This window comes from Pogoniulus pusillus, chromosome 17 (genome assembly GCF_015220805.1).
Source record: "Pogoniulus pusillus isolate bPogPus1 chromosome 17, bPogPus1.pri, whole genome shotgun sequence".
Lineage (NCBI taxonomy): Eukaryota > Metazoa > Chordata > Aves > Piciformes > Lybiidae > Pogoniulus > Pogoniulus pusillus.
The window spans coordinates 1,681,323-1,701,886 of NC_087280.1; the positions used below are offsets into that span (position 1 = coordinate 1,681,323).

Sequence of the window (20,564 nt, forward strand, 5' to 3'; positions counted from 1 at the left end):
GGAGAGAAGAGGGCTCCAGAGAGACCTTAGAGCAGCCTTTGAGTAGCTGAAGGAGAGCTGGGGAGGGACTTCTAGCAAGGGCTGGGAGTGCCAGGACAGTGGCTTTGAGCTGGGAACAGGGAGATTGAGGCTAGAGATGAGGAAGAAATTCTTGGAGCTACTGAGAGGGTGCAGAGGAGGCCACAAAGATGCTCAGAGGGCTGGAGAAGCTCTGCTGTGGGGACAGGCTGGAGAAGAGAAGGCTTCAGGGAGACCTTAGAGCAACCTTCCAGTACCTGAAGGGTGCTCCAGGAGAGCTGGGGAGGGACTTTTGACAGGGGCTGGGAGTGCCAGGCTGGGGGACAAAGTATTTGAGCTGGGAGATGGGGTAGTGAGAGTGGGGATGAGGAGAAATTGGTGAGAGTGAGGGTGGGGAGAGACTGGCACAGGCTGCCCAGGCAGGTTGTGGCTGCCCTGTTCCTGGAGGTGTTGCAGGCCAGGCTGGGTGAGGCCTTGCTGAAGCTGTGCTGGTGGGAGGTGTCCCATGGGAGGTGTCCCTGCCCATGGCAGGGGGTTGGCACTGGATGATCTTGAAGGTCCCTTCCAACCCAAGCCATTCTGTCATTCCATGAGCACAGAAGTGTGTGAAAATCAAAGCCATCCAGCAGTAACCTGCCCAGGGGCCTGAGGGAACAGGTTTCAGTAGACTTTGTCCTTCCCCCTGGCTCTGGCTATGAAATGCTTCAAGATGATCTGAGAGAGCAAACTGAATTTCAGTCTTTGCTTCCCCACCCCTTGTGTCACCGTTCAGCCCCAGCTGGTACCTCGGTGTGCTCCCTGCAGCTGGAGCTGCCCTCCTTGCTGGCTGCAGCAGCTGAGCACTACTGGACTTCATGTAGTGACTTGCAGCTGCCAGCTCAGATCTCTGCTGGCTTCACCTGGGCTTCAGGGGGAAGATTATCCAAGGGAGTTAGGCAGACTTCATGCCTGTGCCTTCAGAGCCTGACTGCAAACAGTTCTGCTGTGCTGTGCTCAGCCCAACTGCTCCCCCATCACTTGACTTCCTAGACAAGGGGGAGCTCAGTGAGTGCCTGTGTGGGACTGTGTCTAGGCTGCATGTGGCAGCAAGGCAAGAAGAGGAGAGAAGACACCATAGCATCCAAAACAAACCCACAAAAGCCTTGGGCAGCTCCCCAGGAGCCAGCAGTGCCCTCCTGCAGCCCAGCAGGCAGCTGTGTGCTGGGCTGCAGCCAGAGGAATATGGGCAAGAGAGGGGATTCTGCCCCTTGGCTCTGCTCTGCTGAGAGCCCTCCTGCAATCCTGCCTCCGTGGTAGGACTGCAGTGTCTGGGGTCCTCTGGTGTTGGGTGCAGTGATGGAGTGAAGCCAGCAGCTCTGGGGAGATGTCCTGCTCCTGGCCACAAAGCTGATGGGAGGGCAGGAGCCCCTCTCCAGAGGACAGGCTGGGAGAGTTGGAGATGCTCAGCCTGGAGAGGAGAAGGCTCCAGGGAGACCTCAGAGCATCATTTCATTATGTGCAGGGGACCTACAGCAAGGCTGGGGAGGAAGGTTTAGGAGGAGCTGCAGTAATGGGATGAGGGACAGTGGTTTGGAACTGGAGAGGGCAGAGTTAGGCTGGACATCAGGAGGGAGTTCTGCACAGTGAGGGTGGGGAAATACTGGGATGGCTTTCCCAGAGAGGTGTTTGAGGCCCCATCCCTGGAGGCATCCAAGGTCAGGCATGATGGAACCCTCAGCAGTCTGCTCTGGTTGCACAGGTCCCTGCTGAGTGCAGGGGGGGTGGGCAGGATGACCTCAAGGGTTCCTTCCAACCCAGTGCATTCTGCAACCCCATCACAGTGCTGCAGTATCTGTGCTGCTGTGTGTGTGTCTGGGTGCAGTGCTGGGGTGAACCCACACCCTGATGCTGAGTGTCTGTGGTGCTGTGTGTGTGTGTGTGGTGAATGCACACAGTGATGCTGAGTGTCTGTGGTGCTGTGTGTGTGTGTGTGGTGAATGCACACAGTGATGCTGAGTGTCTGTGGTGCTGTGTGTGTGTGTGGTGAGTGCACACAGTGATGCTGAGTGTCTGTGGTGCTGTGTGTGTGTGTGTGTGGTGAATGCACACAGTGATGCTGAGTGTCTGTGGTGCTCTGTGTGTGTGTGAGGTGAATGCACACAGTGATGCTGAGTGTCTGTGGTGCTGTGTATGTGTGGTGAATGCACACAGTGATGCTGAGTGTCTGTGGTGCTGTGTGTGTGTGTGGTGAATGCACACAGTGATGCTGAGTGTCTGTGGTGCTGTGTGTGTGTGGTGAATGCACACAGTGATGCTGAGTGTCTGTGGTGCTGTGTGTGTGTGTGGTGAATGCACACAGTGATGCTGAGTGTCTGTGGTGCTGTGTGTGTGTGTGTGGTGAATGCACACAGTGATGCTGAGTGTCTGTGGTGCTGTGTGTGTGTGTGTGGTGAATGCACACAGTGATGCTGAGTGTCTGTGGTGCTGTGTGTGTGTGTGGTGAATGCACACAGTGATGCTGAGTGTCTGTGGTGCTGTGTGTGTGTGTGAGGTGAATGCACACAGTGATGCTGAGTGTCTGTGGTGCTGTGTGTGTGTGGTGAATGCACAGAGTGATGCTGAGTGTCTGTGGTGCTGTGTGTGTGTGTGGTGAATGCACACAGTGATGCTGAGTGTCTGTGGTGCTGTGTGTGTGTGTGTGGTGAATGCACACAGTGATGCTGAGTGTCTGTGGTGCTCTGTGTGTGTGTGGTGAATGCACACAGTGATGCTGAGTGTCTGTGGTGCTGTGTGTGTGTGTGTGGTGAATGCACACAGTGATGCTGAGTGTCTGTGGTGCTGTGTGTGTGTGTGTGGTGAATGCACACAGTGATGCTGAGTGTCTGTGGTGCTCTGTGTGTGTGTGGTGAATGCACACAGTGATGCTGAGTGTCTGTGGTGCTCTGTGTGTGTGTGTGGTGAATGCACACAGTGATGCTGAGTGTCTGTGGTGCTCTGTGTGTGTGTGTGGTGAATGCACACAGTGATGCTGAGTGTCTGTGGTGCTGTGTGTGTGTGTGGTGAATGCACACAGTGATGCTGAGTGTCTGTGGTGCTGTGTGTGTGTGTGTGGTGTGAATGCACACAGTGATGCTGAGTGTCTGTGGTGCTCTGTGTGTGTGTGGTGAATGCACAGAGTGATGCTGAGTGTCTGTGGTGCTCTGTGTGTGTGTGGTGAATGCACAGAGTGATGCTGAGTGTCTGTGGTGCTCTGTGTGTGTGTGGTGAATGCACACAGTGATGCTGAGTGTCTGTGGTGCTCTGTGTGTGTGTCTGGGGTGAATCCACACTCTGATGCTCCAATGACTGCTCCTTTGTCGTTGCAGTACTTCACTGGCCTGGAGTGTGGACACAAGTTCTGCATGCAGTGCTGGAGTGAATATTTAACTACCAAAATAATGGAGGAAGGCATGGGACAGGTAAAATGTTAACCTCATGGCTTGGGTCTGTAAATTCTCTGTGTTGGAGGGCAGGTGGAGGGGAAAAGGGAGAATTCTTCCCCACTAACCCCCCTGAAAGAACAAGGGGGAAAGCCTAAGCCTCTGAGCTGTGGAGGCACCAGATTTTGCTGTGGGTGAAGTGGGAGGTGGGGAGGATTTTGCTGTGGGTGGGAGCAATGCTGCTGTGCACCAGGGCACATCTGGGACGTGGTGCTGGAGCCAGTGTGCTGGCTTGGCTCTGCCTTGCAGTGAGTTTGTTGCTTTGGGGTTCTGTGATGCAGGAGGAGGAGCACTGTGCTTTTGGTGACCTTTCTGCTGTGGTTCTTTTGCAGACCATCTCATGCCCTGCTCATGGCTGTGATATCTTAGTCGATGACAATACAGTTATGTAAGTATGGGGAGCTGCTGCCTTTTGCCTTGCCTCTCTCTTTCCCTGTTTGCTTACTCAGATGCTGTCCAAAAGTCCTGCCTTAAAAAAACTGCAGAGAGGTTGGAAGGCTGCAGAGAGGTCAGGTTTGACCTGCCTTGGTGTGATAGCTGCAGTGAGCTGCTCAAGCATGCCCGGGGAAGGGTCTGCAGAACAGGGCTGGTGGGGAGCAGCTGAAGGATCTGGGGGTTGTGCAGTGTGGAGAAGAGGAGGCTGAGGGGAAAATTCATTGCTCCCTGTGAGAGGAGGTTGCAGTGAGGTGGGTTGGGGCTTTTCTGCCTAGTCTCAGGTGATAGAAGGAGAGGAACTGGCTTGAAACTGTGCCAGGGGAGAGTTAGGTTGGAGATGAGGAAAACATTGGTTGCTGCAAGAGTGGTCAGAGATTGGCAGAGGCTGCCCAGGGAGGTGGTGGAGTCCCCATGCCAGGAGGTGTTGAAGGAAAGTGTGGCCATGGCACTTGGGGCTGTGGTTTGGTGTCCATGGTGGTGCTGGGTTGCTGCTTGGACTGGATGATCCTGGAGGGCTTTTCCAACCCAAACAATTGTGTGTTTCTATGTCCCTTAACATTTTGTCTAACTTCTGCCTCAGTACATGAAGGAAAGACTCCTTGGTCAGCCTGAATGAGCTCTGCTTTAACTGCTCAGCAGAACTGACCATGTTTTAGCTGCTCTCTGCATTTTGCTTCCTTGGATTTATGTAGGAATTTAGCACTTCCTACCTAGGGCAACTCCCTGGTTCACCAAGCCCTGTAGTTAATGAGTCAGAAAAGAGAAGCCCTCTCTGGCTGTAGAATCACAGAATGGGAGAGGTTAGAAGGAACCTCCAGAGTCCAACCCCCCTGCCAGGGCAGGATCACCCAGGGCAGGGCACACAGGAGCACAGCCAGGTGGGCCTTGAAAGTCTCCAGAGAAGGAGGCTCCACAACCTCTCTGGGCAGCCTGCTCCAGGCCTCCAGCACCCTCACTCCAAGCAACTTTCTCCTCCTGTTGAGGTGGAACCTCCTGGGACCCAGCTTGTACCTGTTGTTCCTTGTGCTATCAGTGGGCACCACCACCCAGAGCCTGGCACCTTCCTCCTGTCCCCCACCCCTCAGCTATTGATAGACATTGGTGAGGTCCCTTCTCCTCTGCAGGCTAACCAGCCCCAGGGCTCTCAGCCTGCCTTCATGGCAGCAGTGATTCAGTACTGCATTCATCCTCCCAGCTTCCACTGGACACTCTCCAGCAGATCCTTATCTCTCTTGACCTGGGGAACCCAAACCCAGGCCACAGTATTCCAGGTGTGGCCTCACCAGGTCAGAGTAGAGGGGCAGGAGAACCAAGCAGGAGCAATGTGGCCAACAGGACAAGGGAGGTTCTTGTGCCCCTGTGCTCAGCACTGCTCAGGCCACCCCTGCAGTGCTGTGTCCAGTTCTGGGCTCCTGCATTGCAGAGAGATGTTGAGGTGCTGGAAGGTGTTTGGAGAAGGGCAGCAAGGCTGGGGAGGGGCCTGGAGCACAGCCCTGTGAGGAGAGGCTGAGGGAGCTGGGGGGGTGCAGCCTGCAGCAGAGGAGGCTGAGGGCAGAGCTGATTGCTGCCTGCAGCTGCCTGCAGGGAGGCTGTAGCCAGCTGGGGTTGGGCTCTGCTGCCAGGCAGCCAGCAGCAGAAGAAGGGGACCCAGGCTGAAGCTGTGGCAGGGCAGGTCTGGGCTGGCTGTGAGGAGGAAGTTGCTGGCAGAGAGAGTGATTGGCACTGGAATGGGCTGCCCAGGGAGGTGGTGGAGTGGCCGTGGCTGGAGGTGTTGCAGCCAAGCCTGGCTGGGGCACTTAGTGCCATGGTCTGGTTGGTTGGTTGGGGCTGGGTGCTAGGTTGGGCTGGCTGAGCCTGGAGCTCTCTGCCAACCTGCTTGATTCTGTGTAAGATGTGGTGGAGCTGCTATGGCAGCCTGGCACTTGGCTTTAAATGTTGTCCAGCTGGAGGATGTCAGCTTCTTGCTGGTGGAGCAGCAAATACCATCAGCTTCCTCCTCCTTTGTATTGGGTGATGTTACTGCATGAGTAATCCCCTTTGTGATTCTCAGCCTTGCTTGGGTTCATTTTAATTCTTCATGCACACAAGTGCCTAACTAAAGGCTTATTCCCTCACCACCTTCCTTCCTGCAGCCTGACTCACTGATAGCAGTGTGATGGCTTTGGCATCAGCTGCTTTCAAACTGGCCATTTCCTGGTGCCCTCTGTGTTAGTCATCAAGTGTAGGCTGGGTAGAAGTGGAAGGATGCAGAAGTGATTCTCCCTCCCCTACTCTGCTCTCATGGGACCCCCACCTGGAGCACTGTGTCCAGTTCTTGTGCCTCCAACAAAAGAAGGACCTGGAGCTACTGAGAGAGTGCAGAGGAGGCCACGAAGATGCTCAGAGGGCTGCAGAAGCTCCCCTATGGGCCAGGATGGGAGAGTTGGGGCAGTTCAGGCTGGAGAAGAGAAGGCTCCAGGGAGACCTTAGAGCAACCTTCCAGTATCTGAAGTGGGCTCCAGGAGAGCTGGGGAGGGACTTGACAGTGGCTGGGAGTGCCAGGCTGGGGGACAAAGTATTTGAGCTGTGAGAGGGGAGAGTGAGAGTGGAGATGAGGGAGAAGTTGTTGAGAGTGAGGATGGGGAGAGACTGGCACAGGCTGCCCAGGCAGGTTGTGGCTGCCCTGTTCCTGGAGGTGTTGCAGGCCAGGCTGGGTGAGGCCTTGCTGAAGCTGTGCTGGTGGGAGGTGTCCCTGCCCATGGCAGGGGGTTGGCACTGGATGATCTCTCAGGTTCATTCCAAGCTGAGGCACTCTGTGACTCTGTGCAACGTTTCCCTGTCCAGCTGAGAGCTGGGCTGGAGTTGTAGGGTGGAATTTGCTCTCTTGAGTGACTTGGTTGAGATTTTTGTTTACTGGAGTCTGAGCTCAGCTGGTGATGTTGTACACTCTCAGGATGTTTCTTGAGGGCTGTCTTGATTGCAGCAGTTGGAAGGAGCTGTGCCAGCAGTGCTGGTGAAGCAGACTGGCTGGAATCATGGGAGGCTCTGGTGGCAACTGTCTCAAGCAGAGGATGGAAGGGAGGAGAGCAGCACTGCCTGTGGTTGCTATGGTTTCTGTTGCTACTGCCTGATACCAGCAGTAGATCTGAGTGTCCTTAGTTCCACTTGCTGGCTTTTATAGCACAGAACCTGTGGCTGAGGGTCTGAAACAGCTCTGCTGTGAAGAAAGGCTGAGAGCCCTGGGGATGGTTGGTCTGGAGAAGGGACCTGATCAGTGTCTATCAATAGCTGAGGGGTGGGGGTCAAGGTTCAGTTCCCTGAGAGGAGGCTGCAGTCAAATTATCTTCAAGCTCTCCTTTAGCTGTCCTCTTGCTGTCCTCTGGCTGTCCTCTAGCTGCCTTCTGGCTGTCCTCTGGCTGCCTTCTGGCTGTCCTCTAGCTGCCTTCTGGCTGTCCTCTGGCTGTCTTCTATCTGTGTAGCTGGCTCTGTGTGGTGGTGCCCACTGATGGGACAAGGAACAACAGGTACAAGCTGGGTCCCAGGAGGTTCCACCTCAACATGAGGAGAAAGCTGTTTGGAGTGAGGGTGCTGGAGGCCTGGAGCAGGCTGCCCAGAGAGGTTGTGGAGCCTCCTTCTCTGGAGACTTTCAAGCCTCACCTGGCTGTGCTCCTGTGTGCCCTGCCCTGGGTGATCCTGCCCTGGCAGGGGGGTTGGACTCGATGGCCTCCAGAGGTCTCCTCAGCCCCCACCATTCTGTGGTTCTCTGGAAGCTAAAGCTGCTGTTGTGTGCAGTCTGAACTTGAGCCAGGCTTGGTCTGTGGGAAACAGACCCAAACTGCATTCACTCTCAAACTGAAGCTGTGGGACTCCACTGCAGCCCTGCTAACACCAGCTCTGCCAGGGCTCTTAAGCACCTCTCACTAACTCTGGAGCTTTAGAAGGGCTTTTTGCCACCAAGTGTGCCCCTGGAACCTAAGTGAAGGAATGAAATGGTTTGCTCTGCTCCCTGGGCTCCTCTGGAGAGCGTTAGGGAAATCCCCAGGGCAAGAGATTCCCTTGGGAACTGCAGGAGCTTGCTGTGAGACACTAAGAGGTTGATCTCTTCAGGTGATAGGAGGAGAGCAAATGGACTGTAATTGTGCCAAGGGAGCTTGAGGTTGGAGAGGAGGAACAGTTTCTTTGGTGCCAGAGTGGTCAGGGACTGGCAGGGGCTACCCAGGGAGGTGGTGGAGGTGTTCCAGCACTGCATGGCCATGCTGGGGTTGGGTTGCTGGTTGGACTGAATGGTCTGGGAAGGCTTTCCCAACCCAAACGGTTCTGTGAGCTGTGATTCTGAAGCTAGTGTTAGAAGTTAACTACACTCTTTGTGGTGCTAATAATGAATGCTCTGAGGGAGCCCAGGTGAGTGCACAGAGGTCCCTGCAAGCACAGAGGAGCAATCCAAGCCATTTGTCTGCCTGAACTGAGTGGCTCTGGAGAAAATGAGTTTCCTACAGTAACCTTTTTTCTGTTTCTTCCCCTTCCACAGGCGTCTGATCACAGATTCCAAGGTTAAATTAAAGTACCAGCATTTAATAACCAATAGTTTTGTAGAGGTGAGTGCTTATTTCAAGTCTGGAATGCCTTCTAGGTTGTCTTTGTCTCCTCTTCGTAGTGAGCCAGAGAAGTGGAGCTTGTTCCTAACAGCAGAGCAAGGCCTTTTGCACAGCCTCTGATCAGTGTGAGGCCAGGCTGGAGGCTCTGCAGGGCTGATTTTGCAGCCCTTCTAGCTGCAGCTGTAGCAGAACTCTTCAACCTGCAGGCCACAAGGCCTTGAGTTCCAGCAAGCAGCTGTAGATAGATGAGCTCAAATGTCTTGCTGAAGCTGGGGCAGGCAGCATCCACTGCTGTCCCCTGCCCTGCCTAGCTAGTGACAGCATCAGAGCAGGCTGTCAGGCTGCCTGGTGGCCTCCTCTGGTGGTGTGGCTCAGCTGACTGGATGAGGGGAGAGCAGTGATGGTGTCCAGCAAGGTGCTGTCTGCCTTACCACCCTCGTAGGAAGCGTGGGTGAGCTGAGTGGACAGTGAAGTAGGTGAGAACTGGCTGAAGGACAGGGATCAGAGGGTGGTGACAAGCAGCTCAGTTGGAGGCCTGTAACCTGTGGTAGCTCCCAGGGGTCAGAACTGGAGACAGTCTTCTTCATCAGCCCCCTGGGTGAAGGTTTGCAGTGGTCCCTCAGGCAGTTTGCTGATGATCCCTGCCTGGGAGGAGTGGCTGGCACCCCTCAGGCTGTGCTGCCAGCCAGACCTTGGCTGGAGGGAGCCTCATGGAGCTCAGCAAGGGCAGGTGTAGGGTCCTGCACCTGGGGAGGAGCAACCCCTCCAGCAGGATGGGTGAGGGGGGACCTGCTGGAGAGCAGTTGGGAGTCCTGGTGGACAACAGGTCCCCCCTGAGCCAGCAGTGTGCCCTTGTGGCCACGAGGGCCAGTGGTCTCTGGGGTGCATGAAGAAGAGTGTGGCCAACAGATGAAGGGAGGTTCTCCTCCCCCTCTGCTCTGCTGTAATGATGCCATAGGTGCAGTCCTGGGTCCAGTTTTGAGCTCCCCAGATCAAGAGAGGCAGGGAACTGCTGGACAGAGTCCTCTGGAGGCTGTCAAGGTCCTGAGGGGCCTGGAGCAGCTCTGTGAGGAGCAAAGGATGAGACCCCTGGGGCTGATGAGCCTGCAGAAGAGCAGCCCCAGAGGGGATTTGATCAGTGCTCAAGAGAAGCACTTCATACCCTTTTTAGTGGTGTCCAGTGATGGGAGAAGGGGCAGTGGGCACAAACTGGAACCCAGGAGGAGAAACTTGAGTGGCATGAGGGTGCTGGAGGCTCAGAGTCTCCTTCTCTGGAGAGCTTCCAAGCGTGCCTGGCTGTGTTCCGGTGTGACCTGCCCTGGGTGATCCTGCTCTGGCAGGGGGGTGGCCTGGATGATCTGCAGCCCTGCTGTTGTGTGCTGTCACTGCCATGGCTGTTGTTGTGTGCTTCCTCTGCAGTGTAATCGACTGCTGAAGTGGTGTCCTGCCCCAGACTGCCACCACGTCGTCAAAGTGCAGTACCCTGACGCCAAACCTGTGCGCTGCAAGTGCGGGCGGCAGTTCTGGTAAGCAGCGAGGCAGAGCTGCTCCTGCTGCCTCTGGGCACTGCTCTGGGAGGGCTCACTGTGGCTCCTGGGAGGCCTTGTGCTGGGAAGAGTCTTAGGGATGGCAGAAGCACAGGGTGGACTTGAGAATGGTAAGCCAGGATTAAACAGAGGTAGTTGCAGAGCCCTGCGGATCACCAGGTAGGTGGTGCTGGAGCACCTCACCTATGGGGACAGGCTGGGAGAGTTGGGGCAGTTCAGGATGGAGAAGAGAAGGCTCCAGGGAGAGCTTGGAGCAGCCTTCCAGTAGCTGAAATGGGCTCCAGGAATGCTGGGGAGGGACTTTGGACAAGGGCTGGGAGTGCCAGGCTGAGGGACAATGGCTTTGAGCTGGGAGAGGGGAGACTGAGAGTGGAGATAAGAAAGAAATTCTTTGGAGTGAGGGTAGGGAGAGACTGGCACAGGTTGCCCAGGGAGGTTGTGGCTGCCCTGTTCCTGGAGGTGTTGAATGCCAGGCTTCATGAGGCCTTGCTGAAGCTGTGCTGGTGGGAAATGTCCCTGCCCATGGCAGGGGGGTTGGAACTGGATGATCTTTAAGATCATTTCTAACCCAAGCCATTCCATGGTTCTTGTGCCTCCTTTGATGTGGAGACAGACTTGAGTTTCAGTGGGAGGAGGACTTCAGCTGAGTGGTTTCACATTAGGTGAAGATCTTGGCTGCAGGCACTGTAGGGAATCTGAAGCCAGCCAATCTGTAGGGAATTTGAGCCAGCAGAGTGCCCAGGTGGGCAGCAGAGCCAATGGCATCCTGGGCTGGCTCAGGAGCAGTGTGGGCAGCAGGACAAGGGAGGTTCTTGTGCCCCTGTGCTCAGCACTGCTCAGGCCACCCCTGCAGTGCTGTGTCCAGTTCTGGGCCCCTCAGTTCAAGAGAGCTGCTGAGGTGCTGGAAGGTGTTAGGAGAAGGGCAGCAAGGCTGGGGAGGGGCCTGGAGCACAGCCCTGTGAGGAGAGGCTGAGGGAGCTGGGGGGGTGCAGCCTGCAGCAGAGGAGGCTCAGGGCAGAGCTGATTGCTGCCTGCAGCTGCCTGCAGGGAGGCTGTAGCCAGCTGGGGTTGGGCTCTGCTGCCAGGCAGCCAGCAGCAGCAGAAGGGGACCCAGGCTGAAGCTGTGGCAGGGCAGGTCTGGGCTGGCTGTGAGGAGGAAGCTCCTGGCAGAGAGAGTGATTGGCACTGGAATGGGCTGCCCAGGGAGGTGGTGGAGTGGCTGTGGCTGGAGGTGTTGCAGCCAAGCCTGTCTGGGGCACTTAGTGCCATGGTGTGGTTGGTTGGGCAGGGCTGGGTGCTAGGCTGGGCTGGGTGAGCTTGGAGCTCTCTGCCAGCCTGCTTGGTTCTGTGATTCTTTGAATCCAAATGAGTTGGGATAAACACTGCTGGGAAATGGCCACTAAGAGCTGGAGGCTTTTTTGCCATGTTTTGGGGTTTCTTTAGGCCTGGCTTTGGTCCTTGAGCAGCAGAGCCCAGAGGAAAGCTCTGCTGGTGTTAGGCTAGCTCAGGAACAGTGCCACCACCTGCCCTCTTGCCTTACTTTCCTCTTTCTTTTGCCTCCAGCTTTAACTGCGGTGAGAACTGGCATGATCCTGTGAAGTGCAAGGTGAGCACCTCCAAGGTCTTTTCTGACTGCATGACTTGGAAGAGTTCAGAGTCAGTTGCAGTGCAAGACGTAGCTGTGGTGCACCCTGCTGTGCTGCTGCTCACACCAAGAGGCACAGCAGGTCACCTCTTCAGATCACAGCCCCAAAAGAATCCATGCAGTCGTGCTGGGTGCCTCAAAGCTGGACCTTGTGAAGGAGCAGCACCCAGGCCAGCTGGGGACATGTCTGGAGGAGGTGGTTACAGCTGGGACCTCGAGAGGATTGAAGGGGCTCAGGAGTGAGTGCTTCACTTCACAGCAAGCACTCCTGCACTGAGTGTTTCTGTAGGTGCTCAGGGCTTCAGCAGGCTTTGTGATTTGTTCTGCTGCAGGAATGAGCTTGGTGCTGGGACCTGCTGCTGAGCAGTGAACTTAGGAGCTGTTGGTGGAGCTGTCAGAAGCTGTAATCAAGCCTGGGATCCTGTGGCCCCTGCAGAGCTCACAGCCAGCCACATGTTAGGCCTTGGGGACAGAGGAGTCTGTGTTCTAGTGACAAAAAAGACCCCAACTTCCCTAGGTAGAGGGGAGGGAAACCTTTGGTGTAGTTTAGGGGATGTCTGCAGGCTCCAGGTGGTCAGTTAATGGTCTGACAAGTGCAGGGAATGTTTTGCTTTTAGGACTTGGCCTTCAGTAGCTAAAGCCTTGTTCTCAGGAAGGTGGGAAAGAAAGCCAAGCACGAGGTGAGCACTGTGAGCTGAAGGGCAGACTTGGTGTGAAGCAAAGCTCAGCTTCACGGGGGGGCTGCTGGCTGCAGATCCCTGCTACAACAGCCTCAGGGTTTCAGAGTCCCAGGTGAGGGTTGTGTTGTTTCAGCTGTGTGTGTCCTGGGCTGCTTCAGGAGGAATGGGCAGCAGGTCAAGGCAGAGGATTCTTCTCCCCCTTTACTCTGCTCTGGTGAGACCCCACCTCAAATACTGTGTCCAGTCCTGGTGTCCCCAGCATAAGAAGGACACAGAACTGTTGGAGCAGGTCCAGAGGCAGTCACAAAGGTGATCCAAGGGCTGGAGCAGCTCTGCTGTGAGCACAGGCTGAGGGAGCTGGGAGTGTGCAGCCCAGAGAAGACTCCAGGGGACCTCAGAGCTGCCTGCCAACAGCTGAGGGCATCCTGCAGGAAGGCTGCAGAGAGACTTTTGCTGAGGGTATCCAGAGACAGGCCAAGGGGGAATGGTTTGAAGCTGAGGCAGAGCAGGGTTAGGCTGGAGCTGAGGGAGAAGTTCTGCAGTGTGAAGGTGGTGAGACTCTGGAATGGGTTGTCCAGGGAGGCTGTGGCTGCCTCTTCCCTGCAGGTGTTGAAGGCCAGGCTGGATGAGGCCTCGAGTCTAGCTGAGAGGTGTCCCTGCCCCATGGGGCAGGGGGCTTGGAGTAGCTGAACTGTGAGGTCCCTTCCAAACCTAAGCCTTTCTGTGACTGTATGAACTGAAGAACTGCTGACTGCTGGCTGAAGTGGTTGTGCAGGGAGGTTGTGTTCCTTGGGTCAGGATGGTGCTGCAGCTCTTCACAGGGCTTGCCAGCACCCCATAACATCCACATGGGCCTGTGGAGCTGACCTTACTGTAAACAGCTGTCTTGGGAACACCTCAGGCTCCTCTGCTTGCAAATAACTCTCTTCCTCCTTGCTTGTTCTGGCAGTGGTTGAAGAAGTGGATTAAGAAGTGTGATGACGACAGTGAAACTTCTAATTGGATTGCAGCCAACACAAAGGTGAGAGGGGGTTGGAGCCTCTGCAGGCTTCTCAGATGTAAGGAGCAGCTTAACCAGTCTGTTCTGGGATTACTTCTGCTGCTGCACCTCAGGAGTTGAAGAGCAAACCTTAAAATCCACAGCCTGCTGCAGTCCTCTTGTTTGAAGAGCAAATAGGGGCTGTGAGGTTCTCCAGGTTAAGTGGAGTTTGCTCTTGTAAGAAAGAGTTAATTGCAGACTCAAAGGCAGCTCAGGTGTGGACTCTTTGGGCTGCTGTCTGGCACTGGTGGCTTCACTGGTGCCTTGCTCTGAGTGTGAAAGATGTTCATGCCACCCGTGCCTCGGGTTGGCTGTGATCATTTCCATCTGCCTTTAAATCCCATGGAGTGGCCTCTCGAGGAGTGGCTCCTTTCTGCTGGGCAGGGCTCCAGAGAGGGACAGAGACTGGCACAACAGCTGGCAAGATTTTCTTCTCCATGTGGCTCGCCCCCTTCTGCCTGAAACATCAGCTTTGGCTCCCCTGGGGACAGATGAAAGCAAAGCTTGGCACGGTGGCAGGAGAACAAAAGCAGCAGGTGCCAGCAGGGGGGTTAGCAGCAGGCCTGGGTGTCACTGCTGCCCAGCCAGGAGTGTGGGAGAAGGTGAGGAGAGCAGGAGGAAATGCCTGCAGTGCTGTGTGGGTGTTAGTGGCATCGATGCAGCAGGCTGCAGCTTTCCAGGGCTGCCTGTTTGCAGCAGGCTGGAATGCTGCTGCATGGGGATGAAGTGAAAACCCACTGCAGGGTGTCCTTGCAGCCAGCCTGCAGCACTGCAGCCTCAGCTGCTGCTGCTGGGCTGGGGGCTGAGACTTGTGTGCTCCCTCCTCAGAGCAGCCCTGAGGAGAGGCACTTGGGGGTGCTGCTGGAGGAGAAGCTGCACAGGAGCCAGCAGTGAGCACTTGCAGCCCAGAAAGCCAAGCAGAGGCTGGGCTGCAGCAGCAGCAGTGTGGCCAGCAGGGCCAGGGAGGGGATTCTGCCCCTCTGCTGTGCTCTGCTGAGAGCCCACCTGGAGTCCTGCATCCAGCTCTGGAGCCCCTGGGCCAAGAGGGCTGTGGAGATGCTGGAGAGTGTCCAGAGCAGGGCCAGGAGGATGCTGAGAGGCTGCAGCAGCTCTGCTGTGAGCACAGCCTGAAAGAGTTGGGGCTGTGCAGGCTGGAGCAGAGGAGGCTCCCAGGGGACCTTCTTGTGGCCTTGCAGGGTCTGAAGGGGGCTCCAAAAGAGCTGGGGAGGGACTTTTGAGGCTGTGAGGGAGTGTCAGGAGTGGGGGGAATGGAGCAAAGGTGGAGGTGGGGAGAGTGAGGCTGGAGGGGAGGAGGAAGTTGTTGAGCAGGAGAGTGGTGAGAGGCTGGAATGGGTTGCCCAGGGAGGGGGTTGAGGCCCCATGGCTGGAGGTGTTTGAGGCCAGGCTGGCTGAGGCTGTGGTCAGGCTGCTCTAGGGTAGGGTGTCCCTGGGCATGGCAGGGGGGTTGGCACTGCCTGCTCCTTGTGCTCCCTTCCAGCCCTGCCTGCTTCTGTGACTCTGTGAGCTGGGTGGGCTCCAAGGTGGCTCAAGAACTGAAGGAGGTTTGTTCAACCTTTGCTTGGTTTGCAGACACTGCTCAGGCAGGCCTGAGGAGGAGCAGCTGGCTAGCTTGGAAAGGCTGAGTCTTAGCACATGCAAAGCAGCTTTTGGCCTCGGGCATCAAATGTTTGGGATGTCAGCATGGCCACAGCTCTGTTTTGCCTGTTGGAGTCAGATGAGGAGCTGCTGCTGCAGCCCCTAAGCGATGCAGTCTTGGTCATGAGAAGGGGAAATGGCCTCAAGTTGCACAAGAAGAGCTTTAGGTCTGACATGAAAATAAACTTCTTCACTGAAAGGGCTCTAAAGCTTGGACAGGCACTCCAGGGAGCTGGTTGAATCCTCATCTCTGGAGGGGCTTTAAAAGGTGTAGAGATGTGATGGTGAGGGCCTGGAGTACAGCCCTGTGAGGAGAGGCTGAGGGAGCTGGGGGGGTGCAGCCTGCAGCAGAGGAGGCTCAGGGCAGAGCTGATTGCTGCCTGCAGCTGCCTGCAGGGAGGCTGTAGCCAGCTGGGGTTGGGCTCTGCTGCCAGGCAGCCAGGGACAGAAGAAGGGAACCTAGCCTCTAGCTGTGGCAGGGCAGGTCTGGGCTGGCTGTGAGGAGGAAGTTGTTGGCAGAGAGAGTGATTGGCACTGGAATGGGCTGCCCAGGGAGGTGGTGGAGTGGCTGTGGCTGGAGGTGTTGCAGCCAAGCCTGGCTGGGGCACTTAGTGCCATGGTCTGGTTGGTTGGGCAGGGCTGGGTGCTAGGTTGGGCTGGGTGAGCTTGGAGCTCTCTTCCAACCTGCCTGCTTCTGTGATTCTGTGGTTTAGCTCAGGCTTGATAGAGTTAAGGAATGATTGGACTCAGAGGTCTTTTCCAGCTCCAGTGGTTCTGTGATTCCATGGCCATAGGACTCTCCATCTTCCTTGGAATGTGCTGCTGAAGTCCAAGATTTCAGTGGTGTCCTCTGACAGGACAAAGGGGCAACTGCCACACACTGGAACCCACAGGCTCACAGATGTCAGGGCTTGGAAGGGACCCAAGGACATCATCCAGTCCAACCCCCCTGCCAGAGCAGGACCACACAATCCAGCTCAGGGCACACAGAACACATCCAGACAGGCCTGGAAAGGCTCCACACAAAGAGACTCCACAACCTCTCTGGGCAGCCTGTGCCAGGGCTCTGGGACCCTTCCAGTCAAGAAGTTCCCCCTTGTGCTGAGCTGGAGCCTCCTGTGCTGCAGCTTACACCCAGGAGGTTCTATCTCAGCGTGAGAAACATCTTTGCCTTGAGGATGCTGGAGCAGGTTTTCCAGAGAGGTTGTGGCATCTCCTTCTGGAGGCTCTCAAAACCCACCTGGATGTCTTCCTGTGTGACCTGCTTGGGCAGGGGCTTTGGATTGGATGATCTCCAGAAGTCACTTCTAACCTCCACCATTCCCATCTGAGCTCTCCTTGCTGCCTTCTGTGCCCATCAAAGAGGCTGCAGTGCTCCAGGTGCCTGTGGTATGCAGGCTAAACATGACTGAGGTGCCACTGCTGCTGGCTTCTGCAGACAGGCAGCTCCTTGTCCCCTCTTTCAGACAGAAAGGTGACAGTTTCTGCAGCTCACTTGCCCAAAGACTTGAGCATGGGGCATGGTGGTTATCCTTTGTGGTGGATTTAAACCAGGTCTTCAATACTGAGAGTCTGAGTTAGGCTTTAAAGATCACATTGGGTGATGCTGTGCTCCACCACCTCCCTGAGCAACCTGTGCCAGCCTCTCACCACCCTCACTGCCACAAGCCCTTTCCTAACACCCAGTTTCAATCTCCCCTCTGCCCATTCCTCCTCCTCCTCTCATTCCCATTCCTTGTCAGTCCCTCCCCAGTCCTCCTCTAGCCCCCTTCAGACCCTGCAAGGCCACTCCAAGGTCTCCTCCAAGCCTTCTCCTCTCCAGGCTGCACAGCCCCAACTCTCTCAGCCTGTGCTCACAGCAGAGCTGCTGCAGCCCTCTCAGCATCTTGGTGGCCTCCTCTGCACTGGCTCCAACACTTCCATGTGCTGCTTGTGCTGGGGGCTGCAGAGCTGCCCCCAGGAGTGCAGGTGGGGTGTGAGGAGAGCAGAGCCAAGGGGCAGAATCCCCTCCCTTGCCCTGTGCCCACACTGCTCTGACTGCAGCCCAGCACAGGCTTGTGTCTGGGCTGCACTCACCCTGCAGGCTCAGGCTGAGCTTTGCATCAGCCCAGACCCCCAGGGCTTGTTCCTCAGGGCTGCTCTCAGCCATTCCCCACCCAGCCTGGAGCTGTGCTGGGGATTGTGCCCACCCAGGTGCAGGACCTTACCCTTGGCCTTGTTGAATGCCATGAGGTTGGCCTGGGCACAGCTCTGCAGCCTGTGCAGGTCCCTCTGGATGGATCCTGCCCTCTGGCAAGTCGCCTGTGCCACACAGCTTGGTGCCAGCTGCACACTTGCTGAGGCTGCACTGATTCCTCTGCCCATGGCACTGACACAGATGTCCAACAGCACTGGAGCCAGCACTGACCCCTGAGGAAACCACCTGGCACTGGTCTGCAGGTGGGCATTGAGCCCTTGATCCCCACTCTCTGTGTGCCACCCCCCAGCCCATGCCTCACCCAGCAGTGCTGCACCCACCCAGTCTGTGTGTTCCCAGCTTGGGGACCAGGATGTCCTGTGGGACAGAGTCAATGCCCACCATGGTGAGGGAAATGGCTTTGAGCTGGAAGAGGGGAGGTGGAGACTGGAGATGAGGAAGAAAGCCTTGACAGTAAGAGTGGTGAGACACTGGCACAGCTTGCCCAGGGAGGCTGTGGATGCTCCTGGCCTGGAGGTGTTGAAGGCCAGGCTGGAAGAGGCCTTGAGCAACCTGGGCTGGAGGGAGGTGTCCCTGCCCATGACAGAGAGGTTGGAAGTGAATGATCTTGTAGGTCCCTTCCCACTCCAACCACTCTGAGATTCTGTGCATCTGTGACTTTCCCACTGCTGTAGGGGTGAGTGGGAGTGAAACCTGTGCCAGCAGAGCTTGGCAGCCCCCGGGGAGGCAGAGCGGCCCCGCGCTGCAGGCTGCCAGCCACTGCCTGCTCTGGCCTGAATTGCCTGCTGGCCCTTGGCCAGAGCTGTGCAGGGACTGACAGCAGCACAGAGAGCCCAGTGAACCCCTCCCTGCTCTTGTGTGGGGCTCTGCTGCTGCACAGCTGGAGTGCAGCTGCATCTGCCTTTGCGCTGGCTCGGGGCTGCTGCCAGCAGGAGAGAGCTGGAGAGCAGGCAGGCAGAGAGGGAGCTGGGGGTGCTGGCAGAGAGGAGCTGCAGAGGAGGCAGCAGTGCCCAGGTGGGCAGCAGAGCCAATGGCATCCTGGGCTGGCTCAGGAGCAGTGTGGGCAGCAGGGCAAGGGAGGTTCTTGTGCCCCTGTGCTCAGCACTGCTCAGGCCACCCCTGCAGTGCTGTGTCCAGCTCTGGGCTCCTGCATTGCAGAGAGCTGCTGAGGTGCTGGAAGGTGTTGGGAGAAGGGCAGCAAGGCTGGGGAGGGGCCTGGAGCACAGCCCTGTGAGGAGAGGCTGAGGGAGCTGGGGGGGTGCAGCCTGCAGCAGAGGAGGCTCAGGGCAGAGCTGATTGCTGCCTGCAGCTGCCTGCAGGGAGGCTGTAGCCAGCTGGGGTTGGGCTCTGCTGCCAGGCAGCCAGCAGCAGCAGAAGGGGACCCAGGCTGAAGCTGTGGCAGGGCAGGTCTAGGCTGGCTGTGAGGAGGAAGTTCCTGGCAGAGAGAGTGATTGGCACTGGAATGGGCTGCCCAGGGAGGTGGTGGAGTGGCTGTGGCTGGAGGTGTTGCAGCCAAGCCTGGCTGGGGCACTTAGTGCCATGGTCTGGTTGGTTGGGCAGGGCTGGGTGCTAGGCTGGGCTGGGTGAGCTTGGAGCTCTCTTCCAGCCTGCTCAATTCTCTGGTTCTAATGGGGACAGCCATGCTGGGGAAGAGATGGCTTCTGCCTTCACAGCTCTTTGCTCAGCCACTGCAAGTTGGAGCCCAAATTTGCTGCTGAGTCTGTTCATTTGTCTGGGGCACTGTGTCCAGTTTCAGGCTCCCCAGTTCAAGAGAGACAGGGACCTGCTGGAGAGTCCAACACAGAGCTGCAAGGGAGATGAAGGGATTTGAACATCTCTGCTATGGAGAGAGCCTGAGAGCCCTGGGGCTGGTTAGTGTGGAGAGGAGCAGGCTGAGAGGGATCTGATCAGTGTCTATCAGTAGCTGAGGGGTGGGGGTCAAGTGGAGGGGGCCAAGCTCTTATGGGTGGTGCACAGCAATGAGCCAAGGAGCAATGGATGCAAACTGGAGCAGAGAAGGTTTCAGCTCAACCTGAGGAGAAACTTCTTTGGTGTGAGGGTGCTGGAGGCCTGGAGCAGGCTGCCCAGAGGGGTTGTGGAGCACTCAGAGGAGTAAGAAATGTGTAAAACTTGGATTTGCACAGTAACTTGGAGCTCTTAAGGTGTCTGAAAGGAGGAAGGGACAGCAGGAGCAGGCCGCAGCTGCAGTGTCACTGATGTTAAACTTCCTGCTTCTTGGAATACCGAAGGAAGAAGAACAAAGGTGCTAAAGGTGTTGGTTTTGTTGAAGTTAAATGGGTGTTAATGGAAGGCCAACTTCATGGCATTCAACAAGGCCAAGGGTAAGGTCCTGCACCTGGGTGGGCACAATCCCAAGCACAGCTCCAGGCTGGGTGGGCAATGGCTGAGAGCAGCCCTGAGGAACAGGCCCTGGGGGTCTGGGCTGATGCAAAGCTCAGCCTGAGCCTGCAGGGTGAGTGCAGCCCAGACACAAGCCTGTGCTGGGCTGCAGCCAGAGCAGTGTGGGCACAGGGCAAGGGAGGGGATTCTGCCCCTTGGCTCTGCTCTCCTCACACCCCACCTGCACTCCTGGGGGCAGTTCTGGAGCCCCCAGCACAAGCAGCACATGGAAGTGTTGGAGCCAGTGCAGAGGAGGCCACCAAGATGCTGAGAGGGCTGCAGCAGCTCTGCTGTGAGCACAGGCTGAGAGAGTTGGGGCTGTGCAGCCTGGAGAGGAGAAGGCTTGGAGGAGACCTTGGAGTGGCCTTGCAGGGTCTGAAGGGGGCTGCAGGAGGGCTGGGGAGGGACTATTGACAAGGAATGGGAATGAGAGGAGGAGGAGGAATGGGTTTGAAGTGGCAGAGGGGAGATTGAAACTGGATGTTAGGAAAGGGTTCTTGGCAGTGAGGGTGGTGAGAGACTGGCACAGGTTGAGGGTGCTGAGACACTGGCACAGGATGAGGGTGGTGAGACACAGGCACAGGTTTCCCAGGGAGGTTGTGGAGCACAGAAGCACCCAACGTGATCAAAGATCACGTTGGGTGCTTCTGTGCTCCACAACCTCCCTGCAGGTGTTCAGAACCAGGCTGGATGAGGCTTTGAGCAACCTGCTCTAGTGAGAGGTGTCCCTGCCTAGGGCACAGAGGGGTTGGAACTGGCTGATCCTTGAGGTCCCTTCCCACCTGAACCATTCCATGCAGCTCCAAATGCCCCTGCCTCAAGTCTTTTTGGCTCCTGGCACCACCTCATTATCTCCTGAGCTAGACAGGGCTTGACTGGCTGCTGCAGAAAACAGGCAGGATTTCTTCCTCCCAA

General features: G+C 56.6%; 1 protein-coding gene across 1 annotated transcript in view; it reads left to right on the plus strand.

The window, feature by feature from the left end:
* Window positions 1–20,564, plus strand: part of ARIH1 (ariadne RBR E3 ubiquitin protein ligase 1) — a 101,833-nt gene that overhangs the window by 63,370 nt on the left and 17,899 nt on the right. The window contains exons 4-9 of the mRNA XM_064157219.1: window positions 3,363–3,455; window positions 3,809–3,864; window positions 8,419–8,485; window positions 9,905–10,011; window positions 11,596–11,638; window positions 13,307–13,378. Of these exons, the coding sequence (XP_064013289.1) occupies window positions 3,363–3,455; window positions 3,809–3,864; window positions 8,419–8,485; window positions 9,905–10,011; window positions 11,596–11,638; window positions 13,307–13,378 (438 nt within the window). The remainder of the gene's footprint in view (window positions 1–3,362; window positions 3,456–3,808; window positions 3,865–8,418; window positions 8,486–9,904; window positions 10,012–11,595; window positions 11,639–13,306; window positions 13,379–20,564) is intronic.